This window comes from Nomascus leucogenys, chromosome 8 (genome assembly GCF_006542625.1).
Source record: "Nomascus leucogenys isolate Asia chromosome 8, Asia_NLE_v1, whole genome shotgun sequence".
Lineage (NCBI taxonomy): Eukaryota > Metazoa > Chordata > Mammalia > Primates > Hylobatidae > Nomascus > Nomascus leucogenys.
The window spans coordinates 78,225,385-78,252,335 of record NC_044388.1 but is presented as its reverse complement, the minus strand read 5'-3'; the positions used below and the strand labels follow the sequence as shown (position 1 = coordinate 78,252,335).

At 52.2% G+C, this 26,951-nt stretch overlaps 1 protein-coding gene across 9 annotated transcripts in view; it reads right to left on the bottom strand.

The window, feature by feature from the left end:
- The window catches only part of PAX5 (paired box 5), a 191,422-nt gene that overhangs the window by 18,033 nt on the left and 146,438 nt on the right, over positions 1-26,951 (bottom strand). For 4 of the 9 annotated variants that reach the window (XM_003263323.4, XM_012509210.2, XM_012509212.2 and 1 more), the window contains one exon: positions 25,956-26,057. The exons of the other annotated variants lie outside the window; for them this stretch is intronic. In XM_003263323.4, the coding sequence (XP_003263371.1) occupies positions 25,956-26,057 (102 nt within the window). The remainder of the gene's footprint in view (positions 1-25,955; positions 26,058-26,951) is intronic. 9 annotated transcript variants of the gene reach the window in all.

Below are 26,951 nucleotides of genomic sequence, written 5' to 3'. Positions count from 1 at the left end.
CCTCAGCCTCCCCAGCAGCTGGGACTACAGGTGCATGCCGCCACGCCTGGCTAATTTTTTGTATTTTTAGTAGAGATGGGGTTTCATCGTGTTAGCCAGGATGGTCTCGATCTCCCGACCTTGAAAATACACAAATTTTCTAAAGTGAGAAGCAAAAAAAGAGCAGTACCAGACTGAAGCTGGATTACAAAGATAGGAAGGCTCTAGGTTTTTTCCTTAGCACCTTTTCTCTGCATCCATTTGGCCACTGGCATATGCTTGGCCTGGAAACCTGAAGAGTTTCTTTGAACGTCCAGAATGTTGTCAGAAGCCCCCATCCCAGGGCCTAACCCACTTGGCCCCAGGTTCTGCAGAGTTGAGTAGGAATAACATTGAATTGCATTCCCAGGAAAATCCAACTCTGTGTGCCCTGAATCTGTGTGCCCTGGGACATGGGCAGTGATAGACCCAGGGCTAGGGACTCAGGGATCAGTGGAGGACTGCTCTCAGCTGGGATGATTAATCCAGAACTCACTAGGTTCTCGTGTGTCTAGCCTCAACTGGGTTTGTACAGGCAGTCATACACATTTTCCATGGTTCTACCTGGAGCAACTTCAGAGCTGGAATGAATGATTTAAAAGGTAGGGCATGGTAGAAAGTAACATTTCTCCCCCAGTTTCTAAAGTTCTTCACTGTCCTCCTATGCTAAATTTGGGGAAAACTTATCTTAAGCTTTGATTTGGGGACTATGTTTTACTTTTAGACTCATATACTGGTGATGCTCTGTATTTTGGTAACTCCATTGAATTCAGCATCCACTGTGGTCCTACTCCATTCAGAGCTCAGAGCTAGGCCCCCAGTAGGGCATACTCAGTAAAATGCACCTAGGCTTCAGTCCTCAGGGAACTGCCTGCATCAAAGGGGATTCTTAGACCCAAAACTAGACATTTGGGTGCCAGCAAAAGGCAAGATGGATTCAGAAGCAGAGTAGAAATGGAAATTCATTCTAGCTAGGGTATCCAGGAGAGCTTCCTGTAAGAAGTGGCTGCAATGTGGGCTTGAGGACATTCAAATGTTGTCATTTACAGAAATCTGTCCCATCACCTGCCAGCCCAGGCTGCGTTGTTGAGTCAAAGTGTACTGCCTGTGTCCTCAGGGAAGGGAGTCCTCACTTTCTTCCAAGCAAGAGGCCAGTAAGCAGGATGCACACGGTGCTGACATGGAATGGGCCACAAAGACATGACTGTCCTTGCTTTCAACTCCCCAACAAGGCAGCTGAGAATGTAGGACACTGGCCCATAAACCCAAGACTCCTGACAGCTCTGAAACACGTCATGGTTTTTGTAAATAATTGCAGAAAGGGGAGCGCTGATTTTCTGCACAGGCATTGAGGGCAGGAGTGGCTGCCACTCCGTGTTGGTAACTGGGAGGTGGTTGAAAGCCGCTGGGTGTGCAGCCAGTCAGTCCTGGCCAAAGCCCAGCAGCCACTTAGCTGGGCAGCCTCGGAGAAGTCTCCTAAATCTCTGACCCTGAGTTCCTAATTTGCAGTATGGAAATTACAACACTCAGAGGACTAAATATTGATGCATTTCAAAGTCCTTTGTGAATTAAAAAGTATTATACAAATGTGAGGAGCTATTTGATACTTAGCTCAATCCTTGGCACATAGCACATGCTTTGTGTGTCTATTGCAAAAACCGATACATTGGGACTTTTTTTTTGAGCAAAACTGTATTTCAGGGTGTTTTTCTCATATTTCAACAAATGCCTAAAATTCTTGATTGTAAGGAAAGCCTCAAACTAGGAGTCCGAGTCCCTGATCTTCCGTCTCTACCTGTCCCTTCCAGGTTCACTTAGCCTCAGCTTCCCCAAATGGACAATGGCAGGGTGGGAAACAGACAAGATTGGTTTCCAGTCTTTCTGCCACTAAGGAATAGTTTTCCTCCCTCCAATTTCTGCCCAAATGACTCTTTGCTTGTTAAAATTATGAATCCAATCCCATACCTTTTAAAAATGTTCTGTGAGGCTTTTTCTGTGTTTGGGCAAATAGATCATTTCCACAAGGCTGACTGGAAAGCTAAAACCAGCCCCCAGCCTCTATTACTGGCTCCCAGCCTCCAAAAATGGCCCAGCCCCCTCCAGCTTGGAGACCCTCAAACCTCCTGGCACATTCCCAAGGCCTTCAGGAACTCCTTCACCGACTTACTTTCCTGCGGCCCAGACCTTGGCCTGTCCCTCAGAGCAGCCAGGGGTCCTCCTTGGAAGAAATCACCTCCCCTGGCTCGGCTGGGCTCAGCGCTGAGGCCTGAATGTCCCGCCGCTGACTAATGAGACGGAGGGTGAAGGTGTCATACCTTGCTGGGAAGTCGCAGTGCTAGTCCCGACCTGCGCTGCCTGCCATCAAATTTTAATGCTTCTGCTGACATATTTATGGAATGCCTCACCAAGTGTTTGCGAGGAGACCAGACAAGATTTACCTCCACAATTACCACCAGGAGGCTCGGGCTTCACTGTGTGCTGAGAACCCAGCCGCACAGAGGCCCCGATTTCCCCTGCACCCCGAGGAGCGCGCTCAATTCTGCACACCTTTCCTGCCCCCAGCAAGCCAGGCCTGGGGCTGGAGGAGGCCGAGATGAATCAGACACGGTCCCTGCCCACGGAGAGCCCACAGTCTGCGGGAGGGGCAGGCATGCACATAAATTACTTGCAACCCTGGGAGGCCGGGGCCAGTGTGCTGGTACAGGTACCAGAGGCAGGACGGGCTGAAGTAGGGAAGGGAGAGTTATTTCTCCTAACAGAGTCAGGGTCAAGGAAGAACCCAAAGACCCAGGCTGGACCACCCAGCTGCTTCGGCTCTCCTGGTCACTCCTCTGGCTGGAAAAGCTCCCCGGGCCTCTCCCTCCCTCATCCTGCCAGCCTCAGGGTCTCAGTGGCCCCTCTCCTTCAGCGTCTGCACCCTACATTCATTCCTTTGAGGTTTTCTCTCTCCCAAGGCTGACTGAGAGTGGGATGTGCCTCCCACCCCCTCCCCGGCTCCTCACCCTTCCTCACTGTGTCTGCAAATTCCCTTAAGTTTTACTGCTCTCCTACAGCAAAGCTGCCCCGAGGGGAGGTGGCGGCGGGCAGGAATAATGCAGTGACCCGGGCCAGAGGCTGTCAAGCCTTGCTGCACATTAGGAATCATCTGGGGCTGGGCTTAGTGGCTCGCACCTGTAATCCCAACACTTTGGGAGGCCGAGGCAGGCGGATCACGAGTTCAGGAGATTGAGACCATCCTGGCTAACACGGTGAAACCCCGTCTCTACTAAAAATACAAAAAAATTAGCTGGGCGTGGTGGCAGGCGCCTGTAGTCCCAGCTACTCAGGAGGCTGAGGCAGGAGAATGGCGTGAACCCGGGAGGCAGAGCTTGCAGTGAGCCGAGATCACACCACTGCACTCCAGCCTGGGTGACAGAGCGAGGCTCTGTCTCAAAAAAAAAAAAAAAAAGTCATCTGGGGGCCAGGCATAGTGGCTCACACCTGTAAGTCCAGCACTCTGGGAGGCTGAGGCGGGTAGATCACTTGGTCAGGAGTTCGAGACCAGCCTGACCAACATGGTGAAACCCTATCTCTACTAAAAATACAAAAATTAGCCGGGCGTGGTGGCGGGTGCCTGTAATCCCAGCTACTCAGGAGGCTGAGGGAGGAGAATCACTTGAACCCAGGAAGCAGAGATTGCAGTGAGCCGAGATCGCGCCACTGCACTCCAGCCTGGGTGACAAAGCAAGACTCTGTCTCAAAAAAGAAAAAAAAGAATCATCTGGGAAGCTTTAAAAATCCAGATGACCGGGCCATATCCCACACTAGTTTACAGGGAGCTCGGAGTGAGAGGGGGCAGATGGTAATATTTGTCGAAACTTCCAAAGTGACGCCAATGTACAGAAAGTTTAAGAGGCAGGGGCCAGGCACTTGGTATTCAGTGTGCGGCATGTTAGAAGACCAGCCTCCTGCACCCACCCTCAACTCTATGAAGCAGAATCTGCTCTATGAGATGATCCCCGATGATTTGGGTGCAATAAAGCTTGAGAAGCACCGATCCATGTTAAAGAGTTTCCCTAGTGTCCTCAGACGCATGCTGGTGTCCAGTTCCCATGGCCTCTGAAATGGGGCTCCTAAGGAGACTGACTTCTAAGCAGGCAGCCACCATCAGCTAACCACTAAGAAGGGCTGGCTTCTGTGGGGGACTCCAGGCAGGCCACAGGGCAGCTGCCACCATGACTCAGTAAGCTTGACAGGGCCATTCCATGGAGGGAGCTGAATTAGGATGACCCTCACAGCTCCCAAGGCTGGACCAGGAGGCAGGAGCCCCATGCAGTCCTGTGCTGATGAAGACCCATTTTTTCTAGGAGATTTACACTTTCATATGTATCCCCTGCGACCAGCCCACACACCTGGCTGAGAGACAGCTCTGCAGGGAGGGAGTCAGCAGGAGGGGCGGGGAGGGAAGAGGAGGGGAGGAAAGATATCTTGGGAGGCCGAGGAAAGGAAAGTGAAGAAACCACCTAAGAGGGCAAATGCAGGGCTCAGTGGGAGGGGCCCAAAGAGGTCCTGAGGAGCCCCGGGGGCATCTGCCTTGATACCAGGCCCGCTGCAGACAGTCGCAATTTCATACATCCGTTCAGCTCTCAGATATTGACTGAGGGCCTACTAGGTACCAGGCCCTGAGGATACAGCCCTGAACAAAGCAGATAACAATCCCTGCCCTCGTGGAGCTTATATTCCAGTGGTACAAACAAAACAGTAAACCAGACAAATAAAAACGAAGCGTCCAGCATGCTAGATAATGATGGGTGCTAAAGAGAAAACATGAAGCAGGAGACAGAATAAGAAATATTGGGAGGAGGTGGAATTTTAGATGGAGTGACCGGGATGACTCCACTGAAAAGGCAACTTTTGAAGAAAGAATGAAGGAAGCAAGAGTTTGCCATATGAATATCTGTGGGAAGGGCCCTCCAAGCAGAAAGAACAGCAAGTGCAAAGGCCCCGGGACAGGAGTGTGGCAGGTGTGTGGGTGGGACAGCCAGGAGGCCTGTGTGGCTGAAGAGAAGCCAGGGTGGGGAGGGGGAGAGAAGGCCAGGGAGGGAAGTGGGGAGGGGGAGATGGGTCAGGACTTTGGCCTCTACTCTGAGTGTGCACAGGAGGGACGTGTCCTGACTCCGATTTTCACAGGCTCGCTGCGGCCGCGTTGTTGAGAATAGACTAAAGGGTCATGGCTGGCAATGGGGAGACCAGGAAAGAGGCTGTTGCAAAGATTTACTGTAAGACTGACCTTTCCACTGAGTGGACACCTCTGGCCCTTTCGATCCTAATGCCACAAGACTGGGAATGGCCAGGCCATGTGGCTATGCAAGCAGAGGGTCAGCTGGCCAAAGCCAACGGCACTCACGGAGCGGGGCCAGGTGTGTGGAGGCAGCTGGTAGAGGGAAAGCACGCTGGATTCTAGTCCTGGCTCTGCATGACCTTGGGCCAGCCCCTTCCTCTCGCTAAACCTGTCACAAAAGCCATAAAAATGGGTCCCTACGGAGCTGTGGCGAGGATTCTACGAGAGGATGGGAGTGGAAGCTCTGGGTAAACTGAGGAGGGATGTGGGTACGGAGTCCTGTCTGGCCACACACCAGGAATGCAGGAGGACGATGCATCCCGATTCTCCACTAGGGGGAGCCTGGGCAATTCTCCCTCCTGCAGTAATGAACTTCGCAGGCAGCTCCCGCCTTCCTCATTTCAGAAGTCCCCAGCACCGCGTTCTGGGGTGGGAATAGATGTGCCCCTGAGAGGTCCTCATGCTGCCTCAGATCCTGTGGTTGGCAGATCGTGTTCTCTCCAAAAGGTGTTCCACACAGCCCAACAGCAGCGATTTGAGAGGCTGGCACGTAGATCCATCATGCTATGACCCCCAGTAAACAAGCCAAAAAGAAGATGGAAAGGAAAAGCAACATAGGAAAGAGAAGCCACCCCTGGCTGGGGGCGTTTGGTCTGAAGCAGGTAGGTGGGCGGCTTTGGGTTCAGCCCTGCCCAGGTTTGCGTGCGTGTTTCCCATCTTGGCCCACAGCTTCTTTAAGGTGGCTCCTCACATGTTCACTGGGCATCTGCCCTGTGCTAGTCTGTATGCTGGAAGCAGGTGGTCCTCCAATGCAGCAGAAACTCAGGCTCATAAGCTCCCACCTACTCTTAGGGTCTCTTTCACCTCTCCATTTATCTGAAAGTTAAAAAGGCCCAATAAGATGCCCTTAAAACAGACCAAGGGGGCAGGCAGGGCAGGCATGCAGGGAAGGGCAGGTTGTTCATTGCACCAGAGTCACCGGCTGACTGGACAAGTGGGGACTGAGGTCCAGCCTGCTCTATAGCCGCCAAACCCTAAGTCCTGGCATGTGGCTTCATCTGCTCAAGAGAAGGAAGGAACAAGGTGCTGAGAAACAGCCTGGGGGACAGCCCAGGGGAAACTTTAAGACAAACCCTACTGCATGACCTCTCCCTCCTGCGGTAGCTGCTTCACACTGCTGTCATAGATCAGGAGAAAAACGTAAGGATAAGCACAATGGATCTTCAAAGACAGGCCCACCTGGGCCCACCTGGGTTCTTTTTTTTCAATCTGTATTTATTTTATTCTTTTATTTTTTAGAGACAGGGTCTCACTCTGTCACCCAGGCTGGAGTACAGTGGCACCAGCATAGCTCACTGCAGCCTCAAACTCCTGGTCTCACACAAGCCTCCTGCCTTGGCCTCCCCAAGTGCTGGGATTACAGGTGTGAGCCACTGTGCCCGGCCTCAACTTACATTTATTTAGTGTCAATGATGTGCCAGGTACTATGAGAGGCACAAATCATCTGTCAGGTGATGTCATCATGCCTTTCACCGATGCAGAAGCTGAGGCCCAGCACAGTTCAGGAACGTGCTCTAGGGCACATTGCCAGGCAGAGGCAGGCTCCAGCTCTCAGGCCCCTGCGTTTTCTCTTGTTAAAAGGGCTCTAGAACCAATGAGCCTACTCAGCTCTATCCTGGTACTATCACTTGGGCAAGTTACTCTGTGCAAGCCGATGCCTCTGCTTCCTACTCTGTGAAATGGGATAACATCAACAGCAGCCTAATGGGAGCATTGCGAAACACAGGCAGGTCGGGGAATGAAAGGCAATTAGTGCAGGACTGGCATATAAAAGTTCGCAGTAGGGGCCGGGCGCAGTGGCTCACACGCCTCCAATCCCAGTACTTTGGGAGGCCAAGGCAGGCAGATCAGGAGGTCAGGAGTTCAAGATCAGTCTGGCCAACATGGCGAAACCCTGTCTCTACTAAAAATACAAAAATTAGCCAGGCATGGTGGCATGCACCTGTAGTCCCAGCTACTCGGGAGGCTGAGGCAGAAGAATTGCTTGAACCCACGAGGCAGAGGTTGCAGCGAGCCGAGATTGCGCCACTACATTCCAGCCTGGGCATCAGAGTGAGACTCTGCCCCCGCCCCCCAATAAAAGTGCTTAGTAGGTGTCAGTTACTGCTATAAAGCAAGCCCTTTTCCTCACAGGAGCCCTGGGGAAAAGACCATAAAAATGCAGGCTGAGGTATAGAGATAGAAAGGTGACTTCCCTCTAAGGCTGGTAAACCGACAGGCAGGACTATGGCCAAGGGTGCCAAGTCCTGGTCCATGCAGCTTCTCAGCCTCCCTAATTCTCCACTAGAGCCTGAGGAGTTCCAGGAGTGGACCTGGACAGAGATGGTCCAGGTATGGGGGAGGGCGAGGAGCAATGTGTTAAGTCAGGACTGGAAGACAAAGAGCGGGGAGCAGGGCAGGACTTGAACTTGATCCCTGTGGATGTGCAGGTGGGAGAAGGTTGCCCAGAGTCCTCATGGGGCCACTCTCAGAACCCACCAGCTGTGAGGGTCCCCGTGCTCCAGCCGGACCCTGAGTCAGGAGACCCCAACTCCACCCTCACCTACCCCCATCGGCAGAGGCCAGCTAAGGCTGGTGGGCCTGAGCGTGGGCCAGCCTCCCCCCTCAGCCCACCTGCCTGCCTGCCTCCTCCGGCCCGGCCGGCATGGTGGCAGGCCCTGCCTGCTCCCCTGGGAGCCTGCCGCCAGGCCTGATGGCGCTGACGGAGGGAGGGAGGCCGCCAAGCTGTCAGTCTGGAGGTGCCCCTCGGAGCCCCTCCTGGCTGGAGTGAGGAGGGTGGGCCGGCGCCGGAGCCGGGCTGTCAGGGCCTTCACAGAGACGAGGCCGGAGAGGCGCTGCCTGACAGCTCGCCCACCGAATTAGGACCATTTGCATGCTAATTTCCAGCGCTCTAACGGGCTGGCAGGCGGGCTGGGGTGTGGAGAGTGTGCAGAGAGAGGCACCGCGGCCTCCCCGCCCGCGACGGAACAATGCTTGACTGATCTAGCTGCGTTAACGAGCAAATTATGGTAATTTTGTTATTACAAATGCATAGAAATTTCCAAAGCAGGCAGCCATTCAGGGCAGCTCCCTGCTCCTCCCCACTCCTAAATACAGAGCCCCCTATTTGCACACACGGGCCAGGCACCCACTTCAAAGACCAAGATTTCCAGGTGCTTCCCTCAGTTCTCCCAGGAAGGCCAAGGGTGAGCCCGGCCAGAGCATCCATCGGGTCAGCAACCCTCAGCTTCTGAGCTCCCCACACCTTGCCCTCTTGTCCCCCAGTAGTCTCTGCCTAGCCCCTGGGCCTAGCAATCCTGCAGAACCTCCACATGCAAACTGGTTTCTTTCCATCTGAGCAGGTAGCATGGGCGATTCTCCTAGGTCTTGAGAAATTCAGTCATTTCTGTGCCCATTCTTTGAACTAGGCCCAGCACCCAGGAGGGACTCAGGGATTGTCTGATGAATGAATAAGTGAGTCAAGGAAGGAGGGAGGAAGGGAAGAGAGGAGGGAAGGCAGGGGGAGAGGCTGGGGAGAGAGGGAGAGAAGGAAGAAATGGAGGAAGACCAGAACATATCCCGCAAATGAAGACAATCAGGAGACCCCACACGGCCAGCTCACTGGTGGTATAATTAACCCAAGACTTCAGCAGCGGAGTTTATTTGCCAACTAGTAACCCCTCCCAGTATTTATAATTGTCCACTGTCAAAATCACAATTTGTCCCAGTTTTTCTGGTAGTCTTTTGATTAAAAGTATGTTTTTGGAAGCCTGCTCTGGAATGCATGCAGACAGGAGCTGTTTCCAAAAAAGTGAGCTCCCAGCTCCTAGCAGTGACGCGTGGGTTGCTGCAGGAGCAGGGCTGGGCACGAAGGACGGCTCAGTGGTGTCACGCTGTGAAAAGCAAGTCTGCCCATCCTTGGGCAGATGGGGTGGGCCTGCGTCCACTCCTGCCCCCACCGGGAAACACTGGCAGTCCTCCTGTGTTATGACAGGGATTTCAGGTTGGGGCTGATGTTATTGAAAGGTCAGGAAGCTGCCTCAAATCCATTTCGGAAGTCAGTGGGGAATAAATCATCAATTACGGAGGAAACCAGCTCCTGGTGGCTGAAGAAGCGCGGGCAGGCCGGGCCTCACCAGGGAGTGTTCGAGGCAGAGGCCTAAATGGAAGCCAAGACTTCAGAACCTCAGTCGGGGTTGTGGTCAGATTTTTCTATCTGTCTGATTTTCTAACTGGGTCCTAGCTTCCAGAGGGAAACTGAACCCAGGAACAGAAAACAATCATTTCTTTGTGTCTGGCTACCTGACTCTGGGTGGGGGAGCTGCGGCCCCGGCATGCCTGCAGGTCTCCGGCCAACCTCGGCCAGGCCTGGGGAGCCCACCGTTGCCTGGATCCAATGAGGCACAGAAGCCTGAGACCCTGAGAGAAGATGTTTTTGTGGCTGGCCAGGTCCCAGGGCCTGGGAGAGGATCTGGGTTCAGGAAGAGCACAACAAAAGTTGGGGTGAAGGTGGGGGTCTTGATTTGGGTTGCTGTGAAGCCAGAGCATCCAGGAACCATCCTTTTTATATCAGTTCTGCACAAGGATAGGAGACAAAATTGCTTCTTTTTTATTGCTTCGGTGAGGAACTGAGGGGGGTGGGGACAGTAGGGCACAAAGAGGGCCACCTGGCTCTCCCTGTGACTTGCCGTATGACTTTGAACAAGCCCTTTCCGTGTCCTCATCTGCACAGCCCTGGGTTGATTTCTAAGCTTGAGTCCAGCCCTGTTCATCAGTGATGGACAGAAAAGCAGCTACAGAACACACAACGGCCTCTCCAGTCCTCTCTGAGGTGGGGTTAGAACACGCTCCACGCAGGCACAGCCCAATCTACACAGGGCTAACAGCCTTCAGAGCCTCTCCTGCAGAGCAGATTTCTCCAAAGCCTAGGGCCTCTGTGGAATCAATGTCTTTGCTGCTGCCCCCAGTGGCCGGCTCTCCAGCCCTCAAAAGGTCCTGAATGGGGTGGTGGTGGGGCCTTGGCTGGTCTCCTGCTTCCCAAGGCTAGATTCCAATTTCTTTGCATTTGTTTTTCCAAATGTGTCTGGCTCGTTCCTGGGGAGTTCTTCTCTACCCAGGAACCCCACACCCGCAGTGCCCATGGAAAAGCTATTCATTCACAAAGCTCCAGGGCAAAGTTCTAGGGTCTATGGGAAACTGCTTCAACCCAAGACTCCTTGGTATACACCTGGTGTCCCCGCTAAGACCTGCTCGTGCCACACCCTTCTTTTGCATCACACCATGAAAGCAATTTCTGGGCTGTAACACAGTGTTTCTAAGAGTCACACTCCAAATTGGCAAAATCCTTCCCTTGTCATCTAGACTGAATCACTTGCTAGCAAACCATTTAAGCCTCAGTTTTCACCTCTGTAAAAGGGGCTACCGTGAGGCTCCACTGCAATTACACATGAAAGGGACTCATGAATAGCAAAGCTCTGTCCGGGTGGGGGTTCGTCTTCTTAGCGTCATTGTGAACAAGACCCCACGATGGCCACAGCGGTCAGAAACCCTGCCCTGGCAGGACAATGCCCAAGACATTTTTGGCCTGGGATTGCTCTTCAGGCGAAGGGTATGGTAACACAGTTGTCATTTCACATTTTTCCTTCCTCCCTCTTTTATCTCTCTTTCTCTTTTCCACTCCTTCCCTCTTCCTTTCTCTCTTTCTTTCAGCCCTGGATTTAAGTCTCCCTGTTTCGGGCCCTTTATTTGTGCCCGTTGCACATAGACTTCTTATAAAGAAAATTCATTTGTTCAGGGTCACCGCATGGTTTTTCATTAAAAACAAATTACCCGCATTCAGGGAGGACATCTGGGCTTCGCGGGTCCCATTAATGACTATATTTCCAGCCTCCCAGCCCGGTTGGGCTCCCCTTGCCTGTCACCCCGCGTTCCCGGCCCCGGGAGGACAATGAGAGTGACAGTCAAGTGAAAGGGAAAACATGAGGGATGAGGGCGAGAGGCGAGTCCCCCGAGAGGGGAAGGAGGGAAAAGTGAAAAAAATAAATAACTCAAACAGAGGGTAACAAGGGCCATTGTCTCAGCATCTTCCTGCGAGAAGCCAGAGCAAATATTGGAAGACGGACTGGGGGCATTTCAGTGGCGCTCAAGCCCTGTTTAATTACAGTCGGACCCTAACTTGCCCTGGACTCTGGACCCGGCAAGATGGGGAGGGGCATGTGCTGTATTCAGATAAATCCCACCCACAGCTGCTGAGCACCTACTTCAGGCAGTACCTACTGCAGGCAGGGCCAGGATCTGAGAGGAATTCCAGGCAGCCCTGACCTCCGAAGCAGCCAGGAGATGGGCGCACATGGTCCCTATGGCAGACCATGGGCAGTGCCCTGGGGGTGCACAGAGTGGGGAGATGAGGGACTGCGGTGGGGGGGCTTCCTGTAAGAGAGAGCCTTTAATCTGGGTCTAGGAGCATGTGCCAAACACAGACAGGTGAGGATGGGGAGGGAGAAAGGAATATACCAGAATTCCAAGTGTGAGCTCCCTAGCGTCCCAGCAGGAAGAGCTCCTCCTGGGCCATAAAAGAACTCGAGTTAGGAAGGCCACCCATGTCCCTGAGGGGGCACCTTCCCTGGCCCCAGAACCCATAGATAGTCCCCATTTCCTCTCAGTCTCCATGGACACTGGGGGCTGAAGAGACCCTAAGTTCCAGGCCCCAAGCCCAGCTGCTCCCTGACTGGCTGTGTCCCGCTGGCATTGCAACACCACCTCCCCGAACCCAGTCAGCCTGCCTCCAAGATGGATATGCACACTCCAACCTCACAACATGCTTTCAAATGGCAACTGGGGCTAACAGCTGTGTGTCCCTTGATAACTCTAAAGCACCATGCAGGTTGGGGGTGGGGAAGCATGGGGCTTGTTGGTAGAATGAGCTTAAGGGCATGGGTGGTTTGGCCTCATTTGAGAACACTCTCCTTTTGGAAGGCAGAAGCCAAGCTCCACTGGCTCTCACTGCCCCGAGGGCTTCGGACACCGCCAGAAGTTCTCTGGATAGCAGTATCCCAGGTGGAGTGACCCTCAGGGTTGGAGGCAGCGGTTGGTCCAGATGAAGACTGACAGCTGTCAGGGTCTTGGAGACAGGGGCTGCAGATCCCAGCAAGCCAAAGGGAGTCAAACTCTGACAGCCCCAGTAGATTAAAGCTGGGTTTGGGGAAGACTGCAGTAAGTACAGGAGCAAAGCACATCTCAGAACCTTTGTCTTCATTGTTACTGCCCTGCCTGAAACACTCATCTTCTCCCTCCTCACTCCACCTCCCACTGGCTAACATATGTTTCTCTCTCAACAATAAACCTGAAAATTGTCTCTTCCTAGATTCCTCCCCTGCCCTAAGGGCAGCACCGTGGATGACTTGGAAAGCTTTAGCTGTGCCCCTATTCTTTGATGTGTTTTCTCAATCTTAGCAAAACTCTCTGCAAAAGCACCTTCAGACATGCCTCCCACCCAGCCCTACTGTACAGAGATTCCAAGCCCCTCTGTGTCTGATATCCCCAATCTAGGCTTGATCCCCCTTCTCTGTGTTCCCAGAGTCCCTGGGCTTGCCTGTTACCACAACTGGCCCCCATAGCCCCTCACAGATGTGCTTGACAAGGGTCATGGCTTTTGATCTTGTATCCTTAGCTAATGCCTGGGACATGTAGATGCTCAATAAATGTTGGAAGGGAGAAGGAAAGGAAGGAAGCGATAGTGCATGGATGGATGGATGGATGGATGGATGGATGGATGGATGGATAAATGGATGGATGGATGGATGGATAAATGGATTGAAGGATGGATGGATGGATAAATGGATGGATGGATGGATGGATGGATGGATAAATGGATGGATGGATGGATAAATGGATGGATGGATAAATGGATGGATGGATGGATGGATGGATAAATGGATGGATGGATGGATGGATAAATGGATGGCTGGATGGATGGATAAATGGATGGATGGATGGATGGATGGATGGATGGATGAATGGATGGATGAATGGATGGATGGATAAATGGATGGATGGATGGATGGATGGATGGATAAATGGATGGCTGGATGGATGGATAAATGGATGGATGGATGGATGGATGGATGGATGGATGGATGAATGGATGGATGGATGAATGGACGGATGGATGGATGGATAAATGGCTGGATGGATGGATAAATGGATGGATGGATGGATAAATGGATGGATAGATGGATGGATAAATGGATGGATGGATGGATGGATGGATGGATAAATGGATGGATGGATGGATGGATAAATGGATGGATGGATGGATGGATAAATGGATGGATGGATGGATGGATAAATGGATGGATGGATGGATGGATGGATGGATAAATGGATGGATGGATGGATGGATAAATGGATGGATGGATGGATGGATAAATGGATGGATGGATGGATGGATGGATGGATGGATGGATGAAATGGATGGATGGATGGATGGATGGATGGATGGATAAATGGATGGATGGATGGATGGATAAATGGATGGATGGATGGATGGATAAATGGATGGATGGATGGATGGATAAATGGATGGATGGATGGATGGATGAATGGATGGATGGATGGATAAATGGATGGATGGATGGATGGATGGATGGATGGATGGATGGATGGATGGATAAATGGATGGATGGATGAATGGATGATAAATGGATGGATGGATGAATGGATGGATGGATGGATGGATGGATGGATGGATGAATTGATGGCACTGCGACCTGATCAGCTCAAGGTCCTACAATTATTTACTATGTTCAAAACATTTCAACAGGCTCTCTCTCAAGCCCCTTCTTCTAGGACACGGAGGCCCCTCTCTATTCTACCCCACAGCACATCATGCATTAAATGCACTAGAATAATGATACTTTTCACTCTAAAAACACAAAAAGCTTATTTTTATAATTTTACTTTTGAAATTATTTGGCCACAAGTAATCTAATTGATGATTAGCTATGAATTCTCAGCAATTGAGGCACAAACTTAGAAATTCTTTTAAAGGAACAAAATCTAATCTAAAAATGGTTTTTAAATGTAATGAAATTTTTGTAAGCCCTAAATTTAACAGTTAATGAAGTTAACAATAATGTTACAATTTGTAAACATTTAATATAACATTTATTGATGTCAGTTTTCTAGTTTCCTATTTTAATTTTAGAGGTAAAAGAAGCTTTGTTTGGGCCTCAGAGAGTTGTAGAGTCCTAAAAAGCTCCTGGGACTTTAGCGCAGGGCCTCTCCAGGGCCCTTTCATTTAGGGTCCTGTGGGAAGTCTTAGCTGGGACATCAACCTCGTCTTCCAGGAGCTCAAGTCTGGTAGAGGTGGAGACGCACTCATAAATAATGTGTTAAAAAGTAAAAGAAAAGGGAAGGAATGCGTTGGGCCCCAAGCTTCAAAGGGGCAGATTGCTGCTTTCCAGTGGATGAAGGGGCTGGTCTGAACCCTGGACACCCTGCATAGGGTGCCCTCACGGCAGGGGCTGCCTGGCCCAGGCTCCTCCTAGGACTTCAGCCTCTCCTTCCCATCCTACCTCCAGGTAAGCCAGGCCCAAAGTGCTTTCTCCCTGTTTGCCTCCAACCAAGTCTCAATCACAAAAGAGAGGGAGTTGCCACCTGCCCTCTTGGCAGGCCTTTTGGCAAGCAGCGCTACTGGGAGGTGCCTGTAGCAGTGTGGCTTAAACCCCAGGCCCGGCGTCTGGCTGCTCTGCCACCTGCTGTGTGGCAGGGCCTGAGGATGGCTCCTGCTGCCACTCCATCGGCCCTGTGCATTCCCACGCTGCAGTCCTTGTCCAGTCCTTGGTGTTTATCTCCTGGATTCGTGTCCACTCTGTCTCTGGTCAGAATCTGACTTGGTCATCAGGAATTAGGATAAGAAGGCCTAAGGTTCAGCAAGGCCACTGTCCTCAGGATGCCCTCACTTTGGGCTGTGTACCTCCAGGCTCCTCTCTGCACTAATGGGGGACTTCTAACCTCTCAGGGCTGGGAGAACCTTTAAGCCCTCCAGGCCCACTCTGACCCTGCATCAGCCACCCAATGCTTAGCCCTTCCACAAACGCTTCAGTTTCTTCTAAAGCAAATTCTGATAGCATTCCCCTTCATCTCCTAAAAAACCATCACAGTCCAGTCGTTCTGTTTGTTGTTTGTTTTTAAGAAACACTATTATTAGTAGAAGGACATCAGGAAGAAATTGTAAGTCAGGATCCCAAACACATGTTCTCACATACTCATGACCAGGTCGGTGCAGTTGGATCTGGGTCCTGCCAACCACCATCAGAAGGAGCTGGAAACGGGGGAAATCTAACAAGTAGATTCAGCCCAGAGCAGCACCAAAGCTGTCCTCAGCCCCTGGCTCTGAGCTCCCCCAGCACTGCCCACTTCCCAGGTGGGCCAGTGAGCACCAGCTTTGGACAGAGCACTCTCCCAGCTGAGACTCTGCTTCTCAGCTGTCCTTGCAAAGGGGTCGTGGGGAATAAGAACGTTTCCCAGCACCTGCGAGCCTAGGATATTCTCTCTCCCCATCTCCATGCTCCCAAAAAGGACACTTTGCTTTCAAAGATGGAACAAATGATGGTGATCTTTACTACCTCTCTCTCACCCTAAGACTGCAGATTCCAGTCTCTGAGCCCTCCTCCCAGGTGCACAAGCCCCGAAAGCCAGCCCTGGCCTGCCCCAGCAGTTTCTGGGCCTTCCCGATCAAGACATGGGAGCAGTGTATAAGGTTATCAAGTCCTCAGGCTCTTCTCCTTCAGTCCAGCCCTTGGAAGTGATTACCAGATTACACATGACAGCCCAGAGCCACTGTCTTATTATTCACAGCCCCAGATCTGAAGGGGACTTGGAAGCACTTGCTGCTTGCTTAGAACAAGGTGGCAGGGCTTAGGGAGCCTTCCAGTTCAGTCAGGAGCTGATATTAACAGGAATAAACATCACTGACTTAGAAACCTTGAATGGCAGGAGCAGAAAGCCCCCTGGGGTGCATTCAGCCCAGCCTCCCCAGGCCCTGCCTTCTGCTTTAAGAGAGAACAGGGAGTCCCAAGGTCATGTCCCAAGGTCATGCTTTGAGTATCTGGCAGCTAGAATCAGAACCTAGGTCTCCTAAATTCAAGTAGGACCTTCATGTCCCCAGAGTCCTTTCCAGCTCTGAGGCTTTTGTAATTCTTTTCTTCCCAAATGCAGGCAAGAGCTGAGAAAGCCTACATGTGGGTATCAGTTTCTCCTCACTCCCAGCATCACTTCCGTGCAGGGTTCCTGGAGCTTTAGTCACATAGACTGTCCAGATCACATCACTCTAGACCCCTTGCCCCCCAACCCTATGAGGGCACAGGCAACCCTGGCTCTCAGACTCTCATCCACATCTGCCTGGGCAGGGCCTGCCCTCTGCAAGGCTACCGGATGCTCAGCCTCATGCCCAGAGGTTTCTAGGGCTGAGGTGTGGTTGTGACTGGGACCCTTCTTCCCTAGATCCAGCCTTCCCTTCCAGCTTATCTCCCACCAGCCCCACGAGGCTTTGGTCACTCCCAGCTGCCTCCCTGATGCCCATATTCTCTGGTTCCCCTGGGGCTTCTCACACACTGGTCCCTTACCCAACAAGCTGGAGGGCCAGCTTCGCAGACTGGCAAACTCACTCTTCAAGGTCCAGCTCAAATGACCTCCTCTGAGAAGTCTTCCCTGATTTCTCCTACTCCACCCCATTGCCTCAGCAGACTCAGTAGCCCCCTCACCTGTATTTCCCCAAGACTTTATAGATTCCTAGGTCTTAGCTCTTAACATTAGCACATCAGGATTTTTTTATATCCATCTCTCCAACTAGACTGTGAGCTCCCTGAGGGCAGGGTCTGTGTCGGCAACTCCACCCCTAGCCCACAATTGGCACCCAGGGTCTCTTAGGAAATGTTTGGAGAATGAATGAATGAACAAGTGAATGGCCACCTGCATTTCATCCTAGCTGTGTCTAGGATTCCCCAGGGTCAAGTCTATGTTCCTGCTGTGGCAGAGAGACTGGAGGCCACTAGAGGGCAGCAAAGAGTCAGGAACGAGCAACAGGTGTGCACCCCAGAGGCCAGGGCCACGTTGGCAAAGAGGCGGCTTGCCCAGGCCAGAGAGCTACCAGGAGCCCCAGCAAAGAGCTTAGAAAGAAAGTCAGGGGTCGAGGGAAGTTAGTGTTAAGAACAAAGGCTGTTCATTCCCTAAGCAAACGCTCCCTGAGCCTGATGCTTAGGTCACGGAGGTGCCTGGAGAGCACTGGTCCTCTCTCTATCTGATGCTCAAGTCCCCACTGCCAAGTTCTCACCAGTGTCTGCTGGACCCTCCCAAGTCTGCCCATTCCAATGGCTTCAGTACTAATCATAGGAAAGGTTCTTGATACAAGGCTGAAAAAGGTGGCCCTCTGAATCCTGTTCACTGGTCCCGGCCATGCCTATGGAACTGGGCAGTATATATTTTCCCCGTTTCACATGCTTAACCAGAACCAGAGAGTGGAAATGACATGTCAGATGGCACAGAGTGTCCCTGGCTGAGCTGGGCCAGGATGCTGCCTGGTACTGCGGCCCCGACCCCTAAGCCTGCATGCTTTGCACAGAGCAGGCCTGTAGGGCAGGCAAGACGCAGAATCAGGGGTGGGTTGCCAGACCACAAAAGAAACCTTCTCCTCCCCACTCCAGAAACTCAATACCCTTCCTACCTCACACAGGCGGTGTCTCCGTAACTGCACAACCATCATTTCAAACAGCAGCAAGGCAGGCTCCGAGAGGTCACAGAGCTCCTCTGTGGTCACCCTGCTAATAATGGTGAAGCCACATTCTTGCCAAAGCACCCTTCACTTCTCTTGGGGCATCTGCATATCTCTGTCTGGACTGGCCTTCGCCCCGTGCTCCTGGGGTTCATGCACCTGTCTGCAGAAGACCTCATCTGCATGTCTGCTTGGCCTCCAAAAGTTGCCAAGCTCAGATCCTGACCTTGCTGGCCATCAGCCTCCACTCAACAGGCTCCCCTCCCTGCCAATCTTACTTGCCTGGCCTGGGCTGGGCTCCCACCCCTGGGAACCCACGCCAGCCACTAGGCTTAGCCTTCTGCCCTACCCCAAAGACCCCACCCTCCTCTCCAGATAGCCAAGCACACACGGTTCCCAGCCCAGCTCCAGGGCCGCCTTTGCCAGAATGCCTTTCTCAGTTGCACCAACAACCACAGCTGCCTCTCTGTTTTCTCCAGACCCACTGCATTCGGAGACTGCCTGACTCCTACTTGGCAGTGCTCTTGTTTCTGACTGGATTCTTCTCTAATTGGCTCTCCCATTGATCCACAGGCTCCAGGAGGTATGAGCTCTGCTGGAGGGCTCTTGATTTGAGCGTTAGCATGCCTGCTAGGCTTCTCTGTTCACCGCCCTATCCAGCCCAGGCCCCTGTGTAAATAATAATAGCAATAATAATGAACACTTCTGTGCCACTCCATATGTGCCAGTCAGAATTCTAAGAGCTTTCATGTATATTACACCACTTAATGCTCACATTTATTATCAGTATCCCCATTTTATACACGAGGAGTAAACCAGGGCCCTGAGGAGTTATGTAACTTGCCCCAAGTCACACAGCTAGTGAGAAGCAGGACTGTGACTCAGAACCAGGCAGTCTGGCTCAGGTCCATGCTCTTAACCACCCAGCCTCCCACTGCTTCCCCATGTGGCGGCCACACTAACAGCACTACCACTCCCAGCCCTGGGTCAGCCCCAGCCTCCTTGGTTGCATCACCCCAGCCCCAGACTCAGGGCCACAGCAAACCTGGCAAAGCTCTCCTTGGCAGCTTGGCCTAAAGTTCTCCATTTTAATTCCAGCTACTGTGTCCTGAGTGCGACTAGGTGCTAGGCACGGTGCCAGGAACTAAGGACACAACTGTGAACAAAACAGACATAGACAGCCTTGATTATTGTACAGCTCTTACGTACCGTACAGACCTGAAGAGCAGCCAGAGAGGAACGAGTAAACCACACACTAAATGACTTCAGCTGGGCTTAGTGCTGCACATGAAAAGAGCAGGAAGCTCTGGGAGAGGAATGATGGGGGCCCTGGTTCAGGGGGTGTGTGGCAGGCAGAATTGTGCCCCCTCACCAAAAATATCCACATCGTAAGCCCTAGAACCCATGACCGTGTCAGGTTACATGGCAGAGGGGAATTAGGTTGCAGATGAAATGAAATGCACTAATTAGCTGTCCTGAACATAGGCAGATTATCCTAGATATCCAGGTGGGTCCAAGGGAAACACAGAGCTCTCTAAGTGAAAGAGGGACGAAGGAGGGGCAGCCGGATAAAGACTCAGCCCAACACCACCAGTTTTGACAAGGAAGGAAGGGGCCAAAAGCCAAGGAATGCCAGCAGCAGCAACAAGCTAGGACAAGAAAGCAAATCATTCCCTCCTAGCACCTCCAGAAGAAACAAGCCTGCAGACACCTTGACTTCAGCCCAGTGAGACCTACTTCCAGAATCAGAGGGTGAAAAGTGTCTGTGGTTTTAAGTCACTCATTTGTGGTCATTTGTCACAGCAGCAACAGGAAACTCAAATATATTTGGTCACTGGGGAAGGCCTCTCTATGGAGGGGAAACTCAGATAGGTGAGAGGGGACCAGGCAAGCTGGGCAAAGAGCAGAGAGGGGGCTGAGCCCTTTAAGCAGAGGAACTTGCAGGTGCTGAGGTGGGAAGGAGCAGGCCCCTCTCACTCCCCCTGTGGCATCCAGTGGACCCTGTGCCTTCCTGGCCCACACGGCTGGGCCCACCTCTCCTCTGGCCTCAGGCCCCCACTCCACACTGCACCCTCACCTCCTACTTGTTTAAGAAAATAAAAGCCATCAGTTTAGTGAGTGCCTCAATTGAAAGGCATCTAGAAATGACGTTCATCAATCCATGGCAAGTAGAGTGCCCGGGACCACAGGGACCCCACCTAGTGCCTTTGTGCACATTGTTCTGGTGGGCCATGCGGGATGGGGCACCCACCAGTTCCTCAAAGATAGCAACCTTTTTTTCTCAGACTTGCCAAAGCCAAAGGGTAGTGAACTCCCCTTCCTTTTTCCTCTAGCCCAGAATTTGTAAGAGTTTCAAATGCCATGTCGATATCTGCAACCATGTTATGATATTTGCAACCATGTTAGGTTGCAAAATATCTTCAGGCAGGAATCAACTGGTTACACCCAATCAAGACACTGTGAAATCTTTGGTGCAAAACTTTCGGCATTTTCTGGGACTTGGTGGAAATAAAATTTGAAAACTGTTTCCTTTCTAAGCTGATATAAGATGCTATATTTGCTTTCTTCAACAAAACTGCTCTGCAAATGGCGATGCAGAGTTTACAGAGCTGCAGAGTTTACTGAATCTGCAAACCCTAAAGAAGGCCAGAAGCTATGTTTTGCAGACATGGGGATGCCCTGGAGCCAGAAGGGGAAGACAACTCTGATGACGGAATTGGAAATTAAGCTGAACGTGAGTCCAAGCTAACAAGCTGACATTTAGTAAGGAAAAACATGACGTCCACCTTTTCAGGCTCTGCAGTGTGGCTGTGGAAGCATAGCCCAAGGCAAGCGTGCCTTCCTCTGTGTGTCCTCCCAGCACATTTACAATAAAAGCCTTCACTTAGAAATGACGTGGTGGCCGGGTGCAGTGGCTCATGCCTGTAATCCCAACACTTTGGGAAGCTGAGGCAGGAGGATTGTCTGAGCTCAGGAGTTGGAGACAAGCCTGGACAATATGGCAAAACCCGCCTCTACAAAAAATACAAAAATTAGGTGGCATGGTGGCAGGTGCCCGTAGTCCCAGCTACTCGGGAGGCTGAGGTGAGAGGATCACCTGAGCCCAAGAAGTCAAGGCTGCAGTGAGCCAAGATTGCACCACTGCACTCCAGCTTGGGCGACGGCCAGAGTGAGACCACGCCTTCATTAAAAAAACGAAAAGAAAAAAGAGGTGAAAGTAGTGGCAGCTAAATGTTTTCTAAAGCCGACAGTGGGAAAAAACACCCCGAAGATTTTGGGTTTCCCTCTAGATTGCACCACCAGCCCACCAGAGGCCAGGAGGGAGTGAAACAGATCTCATAGTGAAACAGATCATTGCAGCGTAGCAGCCTCAGAGAGACAAAAGCAAGAGACACAGGTGTCCCAGAGCCTTGCTTCACTTGTTTCTCCAAACATGCCAACAGGCCCTCGGGGTCAATAAAATTGCATCATCATCTTCAGCACCGTCACAATTCAATGACTGCCTTCAGGATTCAGAAGCCCAAGAGGTCATGAATCAGAATCTGAACAAACACTAAGTTGAAGTTCTCAAGCGTGTTGTGGTATATCCATGCCCTACTCCCTGGAGCCTGATATAGGAAGGCTCCATATATGTAACCTGTGAATGTGACTCCCGGTGAAAGGAAAAAAGGGGTCTTTGCAGATGTGATTGATTAAGGATCTTGCGATGGGGAGATCATCCTGGATCCTCCAGGTATGACCTAAATGCATATGTATCCCTATAACAGAGAAGAAGCACATTCGACACACAGAGTAGAAGGCAACCTGAAGACGGATCAGGGAAACACTGAAAACTCCTGCCTTGGAGCAATGCAGCTGCAGCCAGGGAATGCCAGGAACCACAAAACCTGGAGGAGGAAGGAAACAGGTCTTTTCCCAGGGCCTCCAGAGAGAGCATAGCCCTGGAGACACCTTGATTTTGGCCCAGTGATACTAACTTCAGACTCCTGTGCTCCAGAACTATAAGAGAACACAGTTCTGTGGTTTTAAGCCACCAGGTTTGGGGAGATTTGTTACAGTAGCCACAGGAAACTAACACACAGGTCCATATAATTTCCCTCTCCTCCCTCCCTTAGCCAACATTCGCAAAGATAACTTGATACGTGTTAGGGGCCGTGAAGGGTGCAGAGACTAATAAGGTCCCAGTGAGAGTGGTGGACGTGACGTAGGGGACTGTGCCTTGAACACGCTGGGTGACGTGATGTGGCAGAGCCAGGCACAGGCATCTTCCCCCAGAGGGGGCCATCTGGGGAGGCTTTTCTGAGCAGGCGAGGTTTGTGTTCAACCCTGAAGGGTGAAACTGGATTCTGACAGGTCGAGGTGGGAAGCTATCCAAGAATGATGAAGGAACCGATGGGTAAGAGTCCAAGGTGTGCTGGGCACCAGAGAGCAGTCAGGGTCGGGGAAGCTGGGAGAGGAGGCCAGAAAGGCAAGTTGAGGCCAACCACGGTGACGCCTGACAGCCCAGGGCCCCTGCTCTGCCAAAAGGTGGGCCCTCTCTGTTCTGTGGGACAGTGCCAGGGGTAGCGTCTGCAAAAACAATGTCCACGGGCCACCCAGGAAACAGATTTGGAAATTTTGTTGGAAACAAGAGTCCCAAAGACCTGACTCTCTTTGGCCATTGAGAAACAGGAACTAAGGGCTGTGTAGCTGAGTTGGAATCCCAGCCCTGACGCCAGGCATGGTACTGAATAAATGCTGAGGGATGCATGAGAAAAGACAGCAAGCAGGCTGGGGCAAGAGGAGAAAGAGGAAAAGACGGAGGAAGAGGAGACAGAGATGCAGAAGGAAAGAATGGAGGGAGAGAGAGAAGGAAGAAGTCATTAGCTCCCAGGCAGAAGGCTCCTCTGCCAAAATGCTTGTTTCCCCCCTCCACACTCGTGCACCCTCCTCTGTGCCCAAGGACAGAGTCCCATGGGGCCCTGGGGCCGCCCCTGCCCAGCTGCTGCCAGGCTTGGTGAAGCTGTGCCCCTGCTCGGGCCTGTGATTCCTGCTGCCCTGTTAATGGGCAAGGAGTTGCCATCCATTCCCACTGGAGGCTCTGCCAGGCCTGCAGCCATTTGTGTCTTGAGCCTGGTAATTAGGGCTGGAGGAATCCTGGGGGCCAGAGGGCAGGCTCTGTTTGGATAAACTTGGCAAAGTTCAGCTGCTTCTCTGAACTCAGCCTCTTTGGAGTTTCCAGTGGGGGACTGAGAGGACCGGCTGGGTGGCCTCAGCTTCACCACTGACATGCTCTCAGAACAGGTTCCGGGGCTGTCCCTGCCCCTCTGTCATCACAGATAAGCTGGAGTTGACTGATTCAGAGAGCACACCCAGGCAGCCCAGGGCACAGGAAGAAGCGCCTCCCCGGGTGTGGGGAGTGCTGGGAGGGAGGTAGAAGGGGCCAAAGACCGGGGTTCGAGTTCTCCTCCTGCAAGCTGCACAGACCCCGGAAGTTCCCTGGCTTCTCCAGGGCTTCTCTGGTCCTTTTGGAAAACAGGGATTACTCTCCTAACCCTGCCCCCTTGCAGGACTGTTGCGTCATAGCACTCAGGGGAAGTCCGTGTTCTATAAGGCACTACATAAACGCGACGGGCCATCCATGGACACGGCGTGGGATCCATGTCCCAAGCTGCCCAGACTTACTAAAGGTTGGAGAATGAGGAGCCGGTGGGGTGGGGCAAGGGGAAGTGTGGTGTGTGTCCCACCACCTGTGTGATCTGCCACGGGTCCATCCTTGCAGCAGACCAAAGTTTTGCAGGCAGGAACCTGGCAGGCTTCCCTGGCATTGGCAAGGCCCAGGACAAGAGTACGCACGGAAGCCGTTTCCCATGTGTCTCGTATTTAAAAGTCATCAATCAAGCTAGCAAACGTTAAATGAAATATGCTCCGTCCTCCTACCTTGTTAAATACATCTTCCAAACAACCCAGAAGGCCAGGATCAAATGTAGAATTCTGGGCCTCCTTGGCGTTCTGTGCCAGGATGTGGCTGCAGGGGGAGCCAGCCTGGCTAAGATCCGTCCTGCTGAGCTCCCCACCCCGGGATCCTCATCACCACGTGGGGCCTTGCACATGCATGTGTGGACACCCAGCCCTCACATCCAAGCTCCGTCCACACTCTCGACAGAGAGCCAGGCCTCGGGCCCAGGGATGCACACACCAGTGACATGGGCTGGCTTTAGGAAGATGGCCCGGGGAAAGAGGCTTGGGCCTATTTGGGTGAGACGCCAGCATGAACTAGGAAGTGGGCATGTCCGTTTGGCCCTGCAGGCTCTCCCCAGTGCATGGGAGAGTGGGCACGGCTTCAGCAGGGCTGGAGTGGGGCCCTCTAAGGGGTGGCTCCCTTATTTATTTATTACATTATTATTTTTATTATTATTTTTTGAGACAGGATATCGCTCTGTTGCCCAGGCTGGAGTGCAGTGGCACGATCTCAGCTCATTGTAACCTCTGCTTTCTGGGTTCAAGCGATTCTCATGCCTTAGCCTCCCAAGTAGCTGGAATTACAGGTGCATGCCACTACACTTGGCTAATTTTTGTATTTTGTTTGTTTGTTCGTTTGTTTGTTTAGTAGAGACAGGGCTTCGCCATGTTGGCCAGGCAGGTCTCAAACTCCTGGCCTCAAGTGATCTGTCCACCTCCGCCTCCCATGGTGCTGGGATTACAGGCATGAGCCACTGTGCCCAGCCTATTCTGGCTTTTTTAAGTGCCCAGAGACAGTCAAGAGTGTGTGTTAGGAGGAGATAAGGCCCTTAGATCCCCAGGCACTGAAACAAGCTGTGTGGCCCCCTGTAAATGACTCTACCTAAGAGACAGCACGGTGACTATAGTCAGTAATAATGCATTGCATATTTCCAACAGCTAAAAGAGAGGTTTTTAATGGTTCTCACTACAAAGAAATGATAAATATTTGAGGTGACGGGTATGTTAATTTGCCTGATTTGATCATTCCACAATGCATACACTGTCAAAACACCACACTGTACCCTATAGATACACTGAACTATTTGTCTATTAAAAATTAAATTAAATAAATAACAATTTTTAGAAATAATTTTTAAAAGGAGACAATGTTAACTCATAAAAGATGTGTAACAACATCCAGTGGAGGCCTGACTTTCCTCCTGATTTTTAAAAACATCTTTCAAGAAAGAATACTCGGGTATTTCTGCTATGCTAATGCCCTTAACACCCAGACAGCCAGCACCACTTGTCCCCACACCACCCCACAATGTAAGGAGACATGGCAGCCTCCTCTCCAAATGTCTTAAAACTGACACATCACCGGCCCGGGTGATTCAGTTTAGAATCAAATGGCAAACCCACCATCCAACATCCCGTCTGTCCTGAACACATTATCCTCAACCCCAAGGAGTAAGGCCACCGCGAGCACCTCAGAGCCTTCTGCTTGTTCATGTCACACGATTGTGTGGGAGAGAGAGGGTGGGGGCCGGGAGGGAGGGAAGGTTGGGGAGAAGGCTCGCTCCACACCGGCTGGGTGACCTGAAGCCAGCCCCTGCACCCTCTGTGTTCAGACTCTGTACGTGGCCAACGAGGCCTGTTTGAGTGACAAAGACCCTCCCCCCACCCCCGGTGTCCTCCCTGGTGCCGCTGCTGGCTGGTCCAGGGCCCATTGCAGGCCCAGCTGCAGAGAGCGCAGACCTCTGCCTGATTTATTCAGGTCCACTTCTCAGAAGCGTAGAGGTCACCCAGGCTGTTTGGGGGGATGCCCCCCCACCGAAACCCCGTCCGCTGCCTGCTGTGGAGACGCCGACAGTGCAAACTCACCAGGCACCATCCCTGTCAGCGTCGGCGCTGAGTAGCTGCCCTGTCCAGCTGGGGGGACGTGTGGAGGGTACCCGGGGAGGGTCGTGCTCGCCAAGTCACGGCCTGAGGAATCAAAGCAACAAATCACGGGGTGAGCATCTCCGCGGCCAGCCGCTCATGTCCACAGCTCCCTGGACGCTTCTGCACATTTGTCACGTTTGGACGCTGAACGGCAATGTGCCCCCAGCTCCCCCCTGTCACTCACGCGCTCTCACAAACACACCATACACACACACACACACACACACACACGCATGCACACACATCTCCAGCCACCCTCGCTCCTCTCAGCAAGAACAGAGTCAGGGCCGTGGCCTCTTCCTGGGAAATCAGAGCTTGGGGAGGCTGGGCAACGCAGGTGACAGCACGCCCCGACTCCAGCCAGCTCTCCCTACTCTCTACTCCCCAAGAATGCCTGGGACCTCTCCATCTCCACGCTGTTGCTTCTGCTATGATCTCTGTACAAAGTCCCCCTTCCTCCAACTGCACACAGCCTGCCACCACCTGCCTTCAAAGACCACCTCAAATGCCTCCCTCCTCCTCTCCTCAACAGCCCCCAGTAGTGAACAGGGGGCATATCTGCCTGAAACCCTATAGTCCCATATCTAGCCTAGTACTGAGTTTTTCCTCCTTTGGCCTAGAGCTGTTTCTTCACTCAGTGAAGATGCAGGAAGCACCTTCCAGTGCCAAACACTGTTCTGGCGCTGGGACATGGAGGTTAAGGCCTCAGCCCTCAAGGCGTCCACACTCCCATGTGCGAGTGTCCAGTTCTTTCAGGCTACTGTGCTTCTGACCATGAGTCCAGAGTGTCCACGTGTCTCTCAGCTGTAACACTGTCACCATTGCTGATTGGCTCCATCATGCAGAGGAAAATTCAATTGCACAGTTTTGATGGGTGTGCATGTTGGGGTAGAGACCAGGACCTCACAAGGGCGTGCTGCCAAATCTGCCTCCTGA